At 43.0% G+C, this 14,155-nt stretch overlaps 1 protein-coding gene across 3 annotated transcripts in view; it reads right to left on the bottom strand.

Annotated features, from left to right (window-relative positions):
• Positions 1–5,196: 5,196 nt before the first annotated feature.
• Positions 5,197–14,155, bottom strand: part of LOC119161394 (cholesterol 7-desaturase nvd 2) — a 59,262-nt gene continuing 50,303 nt past the window's right edge. For all 3 annotated transcript variants that reach the window (XM_075881510.1, XM_037413831.2, XM_075881511.1), the window contains exons 6-7: positions 11,134–11,478; positions 5,197–5,467 (exon numbers count right to left, since the gene is read on the bottom strand). In XM_075881510.1, the coding sequence (XP_075737625.1) occupies positions 5,306–5,467; positions 11,134–11,478 (507 nt within the window). In that variant the 3' untranslated portion in view covers positions 5,197–5,305. The remainder of the gene's footprint in view (positions 5,468–11,133; positions 11,479–14,155) is intronic.

Below are 14,155 nucleotides of genomic sequence, written 5' to 3'. Positions count from 1 at the left end.
GACGTGGTGTGCGCGTCGTTTTTTTTGTCTTTGTTCGTTTTGTGCGCTAAAGATACCGTGATAACTCGAGTTGATGCCTGGGGTGACAACATAGCATATTGCTTCGTGTTAGGCGCATCTGGCGAAGCTCACCTACGTGCTAATACATTCCATTTCGTCAAGTTTGTTCTTAGCGATGTTTTCGTTCATCCACAACTTATAGGTTGCGTGACAAATGGCGGCAGCCGTGCATGTGTAGCCAACCATTAATCTGGACTTGCATCTCAACAGAGCTTTCATCTGCGTGCGTAGCTCAATTGCATGCCTTACCCGAACTGTGCAAACACTAGTTTGAGCCTAAGTGCTGACGTTCGAGCAAAATTGATTTTATTCCGCTTGTTTCCACCATGTGTAAATTTCCTAGTATTCTTTTTACTCAGAGTTTTATTCGCCTCGCCCCACTTTGGCGTTTAACTTGCTTATTTCGAAGCATATCAGTTTTCTTTTTTGAACAAACACACTTTAATAATATACATACTACACAGCATCCATGCATAAAGTGTAACGATAGCTAGCAGACTTCTCTGAGAGCAAAGCCAATAAATGATGCTTTTTTTCGATATCTGAGCTTCAGGAATGAGTTTCACTGAATGATTGTTGTGTATTACAAAATTGGGGTCATGCACCTTCAGGATTCAAGCTGCTGCGTAGATTTTCAGATAATCGTACACATTGTGTTGGCGCGGGGTTCATGAGTAGTGCTTTGTAAGTATCGGCATTTCCACTTTATTTTTAACACGCAGCCACTAGCCAGCCTATGCTGCATCAGAAAGGTGTTCTGCTTTCGTAGCTTACTAACATCATTGAAACTAAAGACCCTAATTTATCAGTGTGCACTGGTCATTGAGCGAAAAAAATTGCGATTTATTACATTATCTAATCGTGTTTATGCTATCCACCTGAAGAACACTAGTTTTATTCGTAATTAAACTGATTACTACACATTACTTATTTTACATGTTAAGTGCACTGAATACCTTATGAATGAGCGTACCATCATGTATACATGCTCAGCAGCATTGTGCTTTTGTGCAACATAAATGAAATATTTATATGTTGCGCGTCGCTTTGTGTTTCTTAAAAAATTGTATGAATGCCATGGTAGACCTGCAGAAACACACATTTGCCTGTGTGAATGCGTACTTAAGCCTGCAACATAATATTCACTTAGACTTTGTTGATGCATACAGCTAATGAAACATTAGCGCCTTGGAGTTGCACCTTTCTTATAGCCTGCGCGAGCAAGCTACAACGGGGAAGTAAGGTTCATATCTGTAAGTCAGGACAGTTATAAAGATTCTGCCACAGCGTGCTCTTTAAAGAGTTTATTGTGTAGCATACCCTTTCTAGCATTTCTCAATTCAGTGGAGCCCGATGCCAATCATTATGCTTGCTATGCGCTCCAATTATACTTACGCCTAACTAAGAAAGCAGTTAGTCATGGAGAGTGCAAACTGTATGTCGCACTCTGTGAAACATTTGGTCATTCATTGATATGTGGGCTTTCAAATCCCAAACCACCATATTATTATGAGAAACGCCGTATCGGAAAATTCCGGAAATTTAGACCACGTGGGGTTCTTTAACATGCGCCCAAATCTGAGCACACGGGCCTACAACATTTCCGCCTCCACCTTAAATGCAGCCGCCGCAGCCGGTATTTGATCCCGCGACCTACGGGTAAGCAGCCTAGTACCTTAGCCACTAGACCACCGGGGCGGGGCTTTTGGTCATTCATTCTTGTGTATTTATATTATTAGGTTTCTGGGATTCAATTGACTCTGCAGAAAGAATAGTCAGGCCCAACTTTTATCGAAAGAACCAGTCATCTTAGCAGCTCAAGATCATTCTGCAAGCACCACAAGCGAGCTGTGGTTTTGCAACTAAAATTGTCTGAACAATGATATTCTAAAAACCGGAACTTTAGGCGAAATGCCTATTTTTCCTGGACTGCATTTCGAGCCTATTTATGCATATAAACACAAACTAAGTGGTGGCAAACCTTTTATTCGCACATTTATTGTGCCTATAAGTGCCCATTTTGAAGTTCGTGCCTATATCAGCTTTTCAGCACCTAAAAATGCCTTTTTACGTTCACCGGGTAGAGGTTTCGCTCAAATGAGCTGTTCATATGGAGGGAAACAAGCAGCACTTGATGTGGCCATGTTAAAGACAACATGTGCCTAGAGCGCTAGTATTTTTTCTTCGTTCATGTTTTAGCTCCTGGTAAGGTGCGGATAGGGTTCGACGTAAGATCGATGCGCATACGCTGTGTCATGTCGGCAAAAACCGATCATAGGTCGATGCACTGCCACAGCCAACGTATATCTAGACGTGGCCAACGCGCTCCGATGCATGCACGGTGCCAGAATTCTCCAGGTGAGCGAACGCCGGGACAGTCCGCTGCCCGATAATGTTCTGCTTCGCTAGGAGCCTGGGAGATGACGCTAGAAACTTTGCCCCGGTAAAAAGGGGCTTTATGCCCGGCTTCTCCTCCCCGTCTCGGTGTAGGAAAGCCCCGTGATGTAGGAAAGTAGCGGTGCGCATTTATCGTCGCCACAGCATCGTCAACCTCCTCCCTTATCACCCTCTTTTGCGGCGCCGCTCTATGCGTGTCGCGTGGTTGATATCTCACGATTACCCGGTTTTCACAGATTTGAAAACCGTCGCTCATGTGCTTTCAAGAATTTGCCAGCAGACCGCCACGGTCCTTAAGGCCCCTGGATGTTCTCGGAAAAGTACCGTTTTTCTTTTAACTGCCGCCGCCACGCCGAGCACCCTCCTCTCCCACCTTCCAGCTCTCCGCTACACGGGCCATCGCCCGGGAAACACGCGCGAACCTTTTGCTTTTTTATGTTTATTTTTTCGTCGTACCCGGATCTCGTCACTATTCTATCAAGAACTCACGTCACACTGATAACGAACGTGCTGTGCGTGACTTGGAATTATACCGGACGCCCAGTGATAGTGAAAGGAGGGGCACGATGGATAGATGTGTGGCGATGGATAGACGGTGCGCGCACTATCAGCTTGACGTGGCATTCTTGATAGGAAAGTGGCGCGGGCCTGGTTATAGGGCCGGCGTCCGCATGGTGGCCGTTTTGGAGAGGATATAGATAAGGTTTGGACACTTGGGAGAGAAGGGTTGTACACTTTGGAGAGGAGGGTTGGACACTTTGGAGATGATATGAAGGAGAGTGTCGCTACTTTCTCTATTAAGGGACTTTAACGGTTCTCACTCAGTCCGACGAGCCATCTATCAGCACGCTGCAAACGAGAACATAACCGGTCCCTCGCCGACAAGCGCTCGCTTCGCGTCGTTCACTCACCTAAGTTCACTCACCTTGCACCGTGGACGCATGTGACGTTTGTCAGCTCTCCGATAACGTCGCACTAAAACGCACTTTTACGTGAGTGGGGCTTATACCCCAGCAAGGCACAGCAAGGTTAGCATCTATCCCTCGAGCAGGCTCCCCTAAAAAATTTCCACTGCTTGGTTCGAGAGTAGTGCAGCATAGCCGTTGTGGAAGCCTGGCTTCAGTGTACTGTAGGGAAGCGAGGAAAGGCTAACGCTAGTGCACCCCCTGCCCCTTGAAGATCCCCATCGATAGGTTCGAGTGTATCGCATCTCGGTGGTTGCGTTTGGGAGGCTCAAGTAAAGTGTAGCTATAACATACTCAAATCACCCGAAACTAAGCTAGGCTAGCGTTGCCACCTAAAGCCTACACGTAAGTTTGGTTGGCATTTATGTTCTTCATAACGGCAGCTGTCGGAAATCTGCCGAGCAATGCGGAATAAAAAGGAGCCGTAAAGCGTACTTGTCAGGCAACAGAACAGTGAATCACTGCGCTACTCCGTCGATCGAGAAACGTTCCATGTGGAGGAGAAGATATTGGAGAGGTCAACAATCAATTCAATTTGGTGTCCATTTTGAAGCACGCAAAAGCATAAAGCTCTCAACATTCCTTACGCAACTGCCAATTTCATTGAATATCTCCTGAACCTGCTCAAATAACATGCATTTAGTGCTCATTCTACGGGCACACATATTCATTTTTTTACATTTATATCCGCATCTGTGAACTCGCGTGCACCTATTACACAGAATGCAGCCATATGCGGATGCTTCACTGATACAAGCTACTTTCTACTTTATCGCCTACACTGCATAGTAATCCACAAATTCAACTTCTCTAATAACATCATGCAATAAAAAGTGTGGACTAAATGGTAGAAGTACGCACCAGGGACACAATATCGCTGTCGCGTTCAACGCTTAAAGGCAAGCTTGCGGATTCCCAGTTTTTTCGAATGTGCAGGAAAGGTTCACCCCATTCCTGATAGACCAGTCGCTGACAGCTAGGGTTGCCTGAAAGCTTGAATCTGTCTTGGAAAGAATCCCGGATTGTCTGTGCTAAAGCAAGTGTCGAAAGGTTCGAGTGATGCTGATTCTGATATTCTCGATGCAAATAAAGCACTGAAGTGCTAAGTGACAAGTACGCTTCACTAACTTCAGTGGACGTCGAACGTTCTTTTTGGCATAAAAAAATTCTAACTTAAAGCAAGCACAATCTATGCCCGAAAACCGTGAGATGATGCTCGTTAGTCGCTGTTTTCACAGCCTTTCCCACAGTGTCAAATTACCTCAGTTTTCACATAAATCTGTAGAAATGATTATGCGTCTTGTTAATTCTTTTCATGAAAAAAAATAGCTTTGCCAAATCACATAATTTGCCTGCTGCGTTTTCTAGGAGTTCAATATTTGTCCTGAACACGCTACTGAAGTAATTAAGAATTGTGCCTATATATGCCAAACAATAGTTTTTATAGCCTATTTATGCCTACCTGGCAGTTTTTAGGGCCTATTATAGGTGCCTAAAACATTCTTTTTTCGTGCCTAAAGTTCCGGTCTCGCGACATTACATTAATCCAACCCCAATTACATTACCTTGTTGATTTTTATTTTTGATTTATATTTTTTATTTCATTGTTTATATTGTGACTTATAGAGGGTTGTAAATAAGTGTCCAGAAATAGTACCGCTCATGCTTACTCTTTGTACGCATTTTCTTTTTTTTTTGGGGGGGGGGGGGGTATAAAGGGCATCGCTATATGGGGGATGTCGGCGGAGAAACATGGCGACACCGACAGCGAAAATCAGCCGAGAGTGGGTATATAATTGCTATCACAACAAAAGACTGAAAAAAATACAATACAAATGGCACCACAACACAGCTACTTTTCTTCCCAATTAAACGTCCCTGTATCACCAGGACAAACTTTTTTCTTTCACTTCTTTCCATGTCGGACTGTTTTTGCTGTAAAACTGCGTATACCATTCTCTGAATTCTTCAATGCTCTTATCTTCATCCACCAATACTGGCGTCTTGAATATTTTTCGATTCCATACTGCGATGTCTCTGTCACTCTGCAAACGAAGTAACAAGGATTTATTTTCTCCCGGTTATTAGGGAACACATGTCTGCTTGGTTAATAGACAAACTGCCTAAATCACACGCAGTAGAACTGACTATAACCAAATACAACATAAGTCTGGAGAGGCCAAATATTCGCCCAATCATCTTACCCTCAAATACTAATTTTATTTTACCCCAAGTTAAAGAGGTAATTATCACAAGAACACCCAGACGTAGGTGATTATACAGATAGATAGATAGATAGATAGATAGATAGATAGATAGATAGATAGATAGATAGATAGATAGATAGATAGATAGATAGATAGATAGATAGATAGATAGATAGATAGATAGATAGATAGATAGATAGATAGATAGATAGATAGATAGATAGATAGATAGATAGATAGATAGATAGCATTACCAGCAAGATGGCGCATTGAGCGCGCGTATAGCAACATCGTCACGGCGCGCCTCCCACGCGCACTTTGCGCGTGGGAGGCGTGCACTGGGAGGCGCACACTGGGAGGCGCACACGAGTGAGCGTCGACCCCCTGCAAAGAGCAGGGGGTCGACGCTCACTCGCGCGCCCTTATCTCGCGGTAGGAAGGATAGTACGTCTTGGCTGGCGTTTCACTTTTACCTGAACGATTCGTTTTCAGTTACCGGGCGCACAAAGGTCACTGCAATCGTTGCACGCTCTACATTTGCGAAAAGAGCGCACTTTTCAGACACAGCGAAGTAACAACTGAGATACTTATTAGCGTTCATCTGTACCTGAGAGTACGTTTCGTGGGTCATTTGTGCGTGAGAAACGCGGGGCACGTTTCGATCTGCAGGCCATTCTGCACGTGACCTTCCAACTTGTTGCTTTCATGTTCATTGTTTTGCCTTTGTGGCAAAGCTGTGACTGTTTTAGGGATCTCAGTGCCAACAAGCACTTAACGTAATTAGCGAAATTAGTTTTGTTGGTCTGAGTTGCAGAGCCTATTCTGCTCGTAATCTTATAAATCCAGTTTCACGTGCTCGTTTTATTAATAGCTGCTCACACAATAAAAAAGACAAGTGCGTTAGAATCTAACAGAGACTGCAAAAACGATATTAAGTACTCGTTCGCATCGGAAATATTAAATAAATCATTTCCACATGCCAGTACAGCTGTGAGTACTGCAGTATGGCCGTGTGTGCGCTTTATATGGTAATAAGGCAGCCTGCAGTGACAAGTGAGGCGTTTACAAGAAATGTGCGATGTAAAATGGGCAAAGATGGGACCAGAGACACATCTTGCTTGTTTTTACCTAGCGTGGGGCGCAGAGAAAGAGAGTTATATTTGTTTGAAGAAAGTTTCTTAATTAAATCATCACTGTAATCAAAGTCAAGACACAGGTCTCAAGCATCGGTATACATTATAGGGCAAATTAAGCTGATAAGTGGGGATCTTAATGCTTTCGACCCTTTCGGACCACTTCAGAAATGCATTTGTAACACTACCACTCAACGCGTTCCTCCTAAGTTCCAGTACCTCTAGAGGGGATGGAAGATGAGATGTGTGTGGATATCGACATTGGTAAAGAAGCCTATCTCAAGAAAAATAAATAGTTACCAGTTTACATACATTTAAAAACAAGTGATTTGTTTATTTTCGTTAAAATCAATGTGACAATTTCACTTTTATTCCGATGAACCATAGAGGGAGATATAAAAACGATTTACTTTTAATTACAAAAATTTGGGTGTGGGTTTCTCCGCAGAGCAGTCTTTTTTTCATTTATTATCGTTGAAGTACCTGAACAAAAACGTAAACGATCCTTTTAACTGGTGTCCCGACAAGTCTTGGCTGTTTTAGTAACGAAAGTGCGAAACTACGTTGTTATGCATAGCCTCCAAAACTTTGACATGGGTTACATGCGTCCACATAACTTCTACATAAAGGAGGCGTTTGTTGTCCCTCTGCCATAGCAGACATTGGCTGTTTCTTTTTTAGATTAAAGGGCTAAAACATCACATGTACTAGATGTTTTTTGGTATATACATGTGAGAACTAGCGTTTTTTCGTTGCATGGATACAAGGCTGTCAACTGCTTCCTTTAAGACTCGCTGGCAGCTTCACAACAAAGATGAGTCAAGCCGCAAGAGCCCAACAGGGGTTTAATAAAATAGAGAGAAATAGATGAAATAAAAAAACAGGATGGTTAATCAGGTAAGAGAACCGATTAGCTACCTAGCGCAGGGTTGAGAAATACAAACTAGATCAATATATATATATATATATATATATATATATATATATATATATATATATATATATGATTTTATGCAGGCCGTTACAGTCAGAGTCGTTCGGAGACCACTTGAACGCAGACATGGCAGTAGCACCTGAACATCCTAATCTGTCGCAATAAGTGCGGTCTATTCTACGGGATTCTTCTTTCCGAAATAGATAGGTCATCTGGTTAATCGAGCGCACTCTAATATGACTGCCACTGCGAATAGTATTGTGAACATTCTCACAGAATATTGTCCCGCAGTCGTGACGCTGACGAAAGTGGAGACGGCTTTTTCAAAATGAAACTGTTTATTTGGCCGAACTTGCCTGTAAACGGAAAGACAGATTGCAGCGGCGAGGAGATTGTCGGCCGTCGATCATCTGACAAGTGGCGAAGCGCGTCGCCATTTATACACGTGCCGTCGAATATTCCAGCCTTTTCACCCGTCGTCGCACAACCTCTGGAATAATCTTGAGTGTTCGCGTGTATAATAACTAAGAACCTTCTCGAGCAATGTGCACAGTTTGCACTGAGCATTTTGACAACCTCTGTGGGCAAAAATTGATTAAAACAAGAGGAAAAAATAAAGAACGCGCGTGGCAATATTGGTAATTGTTTCCTCGCCGCTGCACTAGTCACAAGCTGCAGGGTCGATAATTCCTATGTGGAACGCGTATACGCGTAAGTAAATGCGACACCCACCTGCAGAGTCAGGTAGCATTACCTCGGTGAAGTCCCGAAGGGAGGCTGCGAGTTTGGTCTGGGGAATGTAGCTGTTGATGCTTAAAGTGTCGCACATATCACTGCGAATAGTCTTACTCCTGTATACCATATACTCCTGTATGCTATATACTAAAGAAGCATTGCTTCACAGGCCTGAGTACTACGCCATTGGCTGATTCTACTATGGAACACTCGGTAGCTATTGGGACCAAAAAAAAAGAGAAAAAAATACATACAGTCCCGAAACACGCGTTAATTACCTTCTTGTCCCGTGAAATACCACTCTGCTCAGCTTGCAGCACTTTAGTCGGTGCGAGAGAAGAGAGAAAGCAATGGCCGCGTTCGACAAATCCTTGTAACAACGCTCGTACATGACGGAATCTAAATGTTTTTGTGGTGGTGAATTCATGAGGTAACAAGTTTTCTTTGTGATTTCATTCCAGGGCTACTTTGAAAAGTGTTGCAGGACCCCTATAAGAATAAATGCCACCTTCACCAAAAGGCCACGCAGACATAATTTGCATAGACGATCCATAAAATCAGATTTTCCCATTTCTGTGACGTCAAGCAATATTCGGCTGTTTTACGTCCTCGGTGTTCCCACAGAGCGTCACAGTTCGTGACGCTGATTATAAATTGAAGGCTTCAATGCACAGTCAACTTTATTCAGAGATTGTGCTATCATCACAGCTTTGCCAAAGGTGATATATTAGGCAGCAACAATGTATATTTTCAGTTTCGATATGCGTAACGTGGTACGACAATTTCTTGAGGAAGCAGTGACAATTCTGCGGTCAGAATAGTACTGGTCCGGCAAGAAAACTTCGCGCACAGCAACAGACGCCCAAGCGTATATTCTTTCTCCTCTTTACTAGAATGGTATTTGCATTATCGCAGAAAAATTACCTACGATTCGAAAGGAAGCCCGTTTTTATTATTCTCTCACATATGTGGTTGAGAAGTATGCCTTGACTCTGTAGGTGGATTTCATATTTATTCTTAGTTTACAACTGGCTCTAGCTTACTGTTTTTGGTAAGTCAATAAAACCAACGACTCAAAAGACTGATCAGCTAGCTCAATGTCTATTATGACAATTAGGTCTGTATTAAGTAAACACGCATTGTAAATGTTACGTCCAACAGAACAAAGTAACAAAGATTCAAACAAATATGATACACTGAAACTGTAACGGAACATTGCAACAAGACGTCTTTGTTTTTCATGGGTGGTTGCGGTAAAAGAAAGGGTACATTATTTTTGGATTACAGACTTCTGGACTGAATCGACTGGACACAACTAACTTCTTAGCGAAGCTTTCCTGAGCCACAGATTTCCTTGTAGGCTGGAGCAGCGGCTTAGTTCGCGAAAAGTACAGCAACGGCGAGTGCACACAAGTACGGGTGTGCACCAATGAGACCCTCAAGGGTGCCGTTTTCATATCTGAATTCGTTTTCTCCCTTTTCCGATATGCGACGTTGTCTTGATCATAGGCTCTTCGGCAGCCAGTGGTTTCTCATGCGGCAATCTCATTTTCAATGAGGTCAGTTATCCTTTCACGTTGCCACATTGCACTATTGTCCTTCACTGCTGATGCTTGTCATTGTTTCACGCATGGTAGATGTTGTTGCCCGTGGCAACATAAATGTTGTGCTGCTAAGCACGTTCGTTAAAATACAATTACGGCATAGAGGAACGAAGGAGTTAGAAGGGAGCATTGCACTATGAGAAAGAAAGAAAGCAAGAAAAAAGTTGAAAGAAAGAAAGAGAAAGAAAAAAAGAAAGAAAGAAAGAAAGAAAGAAAGAAAAGAAAGAAAGAAAGAAAGAAAGAAAGAAAGAAAGAAAGAAAGAAAGAAAGAAAGAAAGAAAGAAAGAAAGAAAGAAAGAAAGAAAGAAAGAAAGAAAGAAAGAAAGAAAGAAAGAAAGAAAGAAAGAAAGAAAGTAGTAGGTCAGGCACGCAAACGTCCAGCATCACTTGCCCACATTTTTATGATGAAGTAAGAGCTACTATTTTTTCTTCCTCTCTCTACACCTCCGCGTTGGAAAGCATAGTAGCGGAACTGGATCCACACAGGGTCCATGCATACACTATTTATACATGATAACATTAAGGGGCATTCAAAGGTAGTCACTTTGAAACAAAAGGGTCGTTTGTTCAATATGAGCTCCAAGTGGTGACAGCTATGCATGTGGTGATTTAGGGAATGTCAGGGGCTAGTGAACCAAAATGGGATACATAGCGCTTAGGAAATTGAAGATGGCCATGGTTATAACTGGGAAGTTAAACTGAGCTCCATAAATCCCACTCGTTTCTTTTTTTTTTTTTTGATCTGAAAAAAAAATGCGAATATCCGTGCAGCTGAGGCACGGTGAATCAGTCGTCGTGCAAGAAACACGCAACACGAGACACAAGCATGCCCACGTCCGCACACCTCAAGGCTAAGTTTCATTCTCATAACCAATTGGCGAACAATCAACGCTTGACGGTTTGCTCCGTGAGCGTCTCGTGGCTATGCCGTCCCATGGCGTGGAATGGCTCAGCGTTGCCAACCATCCTCTCAGTGACGAATCAAGCAACGTATCCTCAACGGGGACGACGAAGGGCATGCGTGTGCCTCCTAATTTCGGAGTAAATTATTCAGCGACTGGAAGTCACATGCTCGTATTGTTTGATGCACAAACTCACCATGTTGCTGATGCCACGTTCTGCAACCTGACACCAGAGCCAGGACAAAAGTCCAGGTCTCCCGTAACATCGGTGCACCAAGCGCGTTTGAAACGGAGCCTCCGGAGTCGCTGAAACAACCGCGATGAATTCTCCGAAGATATTCTGTACAGAGGTGATCGTCAATGCCGGGCCCAGCTGCTTCACGATGCCGCGGCATTGAGCAAACTCAGGCTTCCATCCTAACAGTGACATTTGTATGAACCACGACATATGCGCCTCCTTACCAGTCACTGCGAATTTTGTGTCCCATTTGAGCTGCATAAGGCGACATAGCCACGAATCTCTTGGTCGGCTTGCGAATTCCTGCAAAAGACACGACCACGTTTTGTAGACAAATAGAATGAACATTATTACAGGGAGTTTCATCTGAATAGCACCAGGTAAGAAAAAAATATACCTGAGCGCTACACCTCTCTAAGTAGAGCAGTATTCTTCTGAGCGATATATAGCACGTCAGAATGTTTTTTTTTCCGACCCGCCAAGCTTGGCAATTAACAAGAACTTTTTTATATAGTTACTCTAGAGAAAAATCTTCAGTACAGAACTCACAACACTTAACCAGAGAAGAAGTGTTCAATCTGCGATAAGGTAACTGTACTGCTTAATTTTTACGTGCCTCTTCTAAAAGTGCGCGAAATTCCAAAAATACCATGTGATTTCCCCCTAACGCGAGGCGTTTTTAGTGCCCTCACATGCAAGCTCAAAGAATTATTGAATACTGTTTACCGATAACGTGTTCGGGTGACCTTCGTGTGTGAGCAGTCTTCAATAATTCCTTGAGCTTATACGTGAGGACCCTAAAAATGCCGCGCGTTAGGTGGCAATCGCTCGGTATTTTCTTAATTTCGTGCACTTTAAACAAAGCCTGGAAAAAAATTGCATTTGAGTCATTTCAGAGGCCAGTGCTGAGCTCAGTGTCAAAGATGAGGACAACGACGTACTGCGATAACAAAACAAAGTTACAGTTTTGCCGAATTGGTGAAACACTGAATAACAGTAAATTATAATGGTATACGAAGTCAGCCTGGCAGCTGACTCATATCGCATCTGGTCACGCGTAACTCAACAGTAAGCTGGCGGAGGAAACATGGTGGCTGCAGCAAGTGAAACGACCTTTGCATGCTCCTACTGCTTTAACGTAAACTGAGGAGTGACTGCTCAGGAAGTACATCCTTCTCACAATAAAGTGTGTACGACTACGCCCGGCCACTCAATGTATGCAGTTCCGGCCCAAGCCATGTAGCCACTCCCTCCGTTTCCCCCACTCCAACGCCCTCGAATTCCGCATGTGCCTTTCGAGACGGAAGATGGCCGGAGCACTTTAGCGCAATCAACGGCTGTCCTTATGCAGTGAGCGATGTTATCGCCCTTGCACTTAACATGAAACCCGAAGGCAGCAAAACCTGAAAGCTAAGGCAAAAATAAGCCTGCAGTGCCCTTTTATTGGTGTTGCAAAATAGATGAATTGAATAGCAATCACTTAAACGTATATTGGAGTACATATGCTTCATGTGGTCCGTACATGGCTGCGAGACAGGCTATGTATGCGATCTCGTAATTTTCTGTCAGACTGTTAATTAACAATAATCAATAATGCCGATATGAAGCAAGCTCACGTGCACTGTTTAAAAAAAAAAGATGTGCTAAATAATTCAAAGAATAGATGGCCGCGGAATGCAAGCACACAAATACACAGAAAACCACTTGCTTGATTTTTGTGGCCATGCTTTTACAGCGAAAGTTGTCATGAGATTGCAACAAGGATCGCGTGCACCGTAGTTGCCCGCCGCCACCACCACCGCCGCTGTCAGTGTCACTGCCAACGCCGGTGTCCGTGAGCACCATCGCACAAAGTGAGAAACAACTAAGTTACAAAAAAACAAAGATACAATTAGATTCGAACTCTGGTCCCCTGCGTACGAGCCCAGCATTCTACCACTGAGTGACGTCAATGCCTGGAACTCCGTTGCAAACTGACCCTATGCAGGTGTAATGTCGACAAGGAATCAAAACAATGTGTGTAATAAAAAGATAGATAGATAGATAGATAGATAGATAGATAGATAGATAGATAGATAGATAGATAGATAGATAGATAGATAGATAGATAGATAGATAGATAGATAGATAGATAGATAGATAGATAGATAGATAGATAGATAGATAGATAGATAGATAGATAGATAGATAGATAGATAGATAGATAGATAGATAGATAGATAGATAGATAGATAGATAGATAGATAGATAGATAGATAGATATCACAGAGCTATGCGAGACCTTGAAACTGCTTTTCAAAAAAAAACATATGCAGGTGTAATGTGGTTGAACTTCTGGCAATATAGTCTTGTAACAAAATGGTTCATTGGGCGAATCGGTGATTCTTGGTGAAATAAAGTAGAAGCGCGATACCTAGACAGAAACAACTAAACACAAACAGAGCAATAAGCACACACAAAGCATAACAAAGCAATAAATATTACATGTGCTCCTATGAAACAGGCATCTTGCCGGGTTATCTTCAATACTGGTTCTGGTTTCGGCTGCGCTTTTACAACAGCCTACTAAACATTTCATTCGTTTTTCTGACTCCTATTGATATATTCAAGCGTTGATCGGCCCCGGAGTAATAAATGAATGAGTTACAGATGATATTTACTTCACAGCATCATAAATTCTACGTCGTTTCAATAGAGAGTTTTGGAATAGTCCTTCAATCGTTTTGGGGCCCCCTAATATAGCCTCAAGGCCGATGAGAATGCGCGGGACCGAAATGGGGCTCGGGTTTTGCGTTGGGGACGCTATTTCTCGAATTTAGTGGGGATACTCAAGGCCTGTCCCAAAAGCTTTCCCGTAGACAAAAGTGAAGGTACCCACTGAAGTGACGACTCTCGACCAAGACTAGTGACCTAGAATAGGGGGATCAACCAATACGCTGACGATCATTATCTAAAACTTTTCGCTCCTGCTTGACCCAAA

The sequence above is a fragment of the Rhipicephalus microplus genome, chromosome X (assembly GCF_043290135.1).
Source record: "Rhipicephalus microplus isolate Deutch F79 chromosome X, USDA_Rmic, whole genome shotgun sequence".
NCBI lineage: Eukaryota > Metazoa > Arthropoda > Arachnida > Ixodida > Ixodidae > Rhipicephalus > Rhipicephalus microplus.
This window is presented reverse-complemented; position numbering and strand designations above follow the sequence as displayed.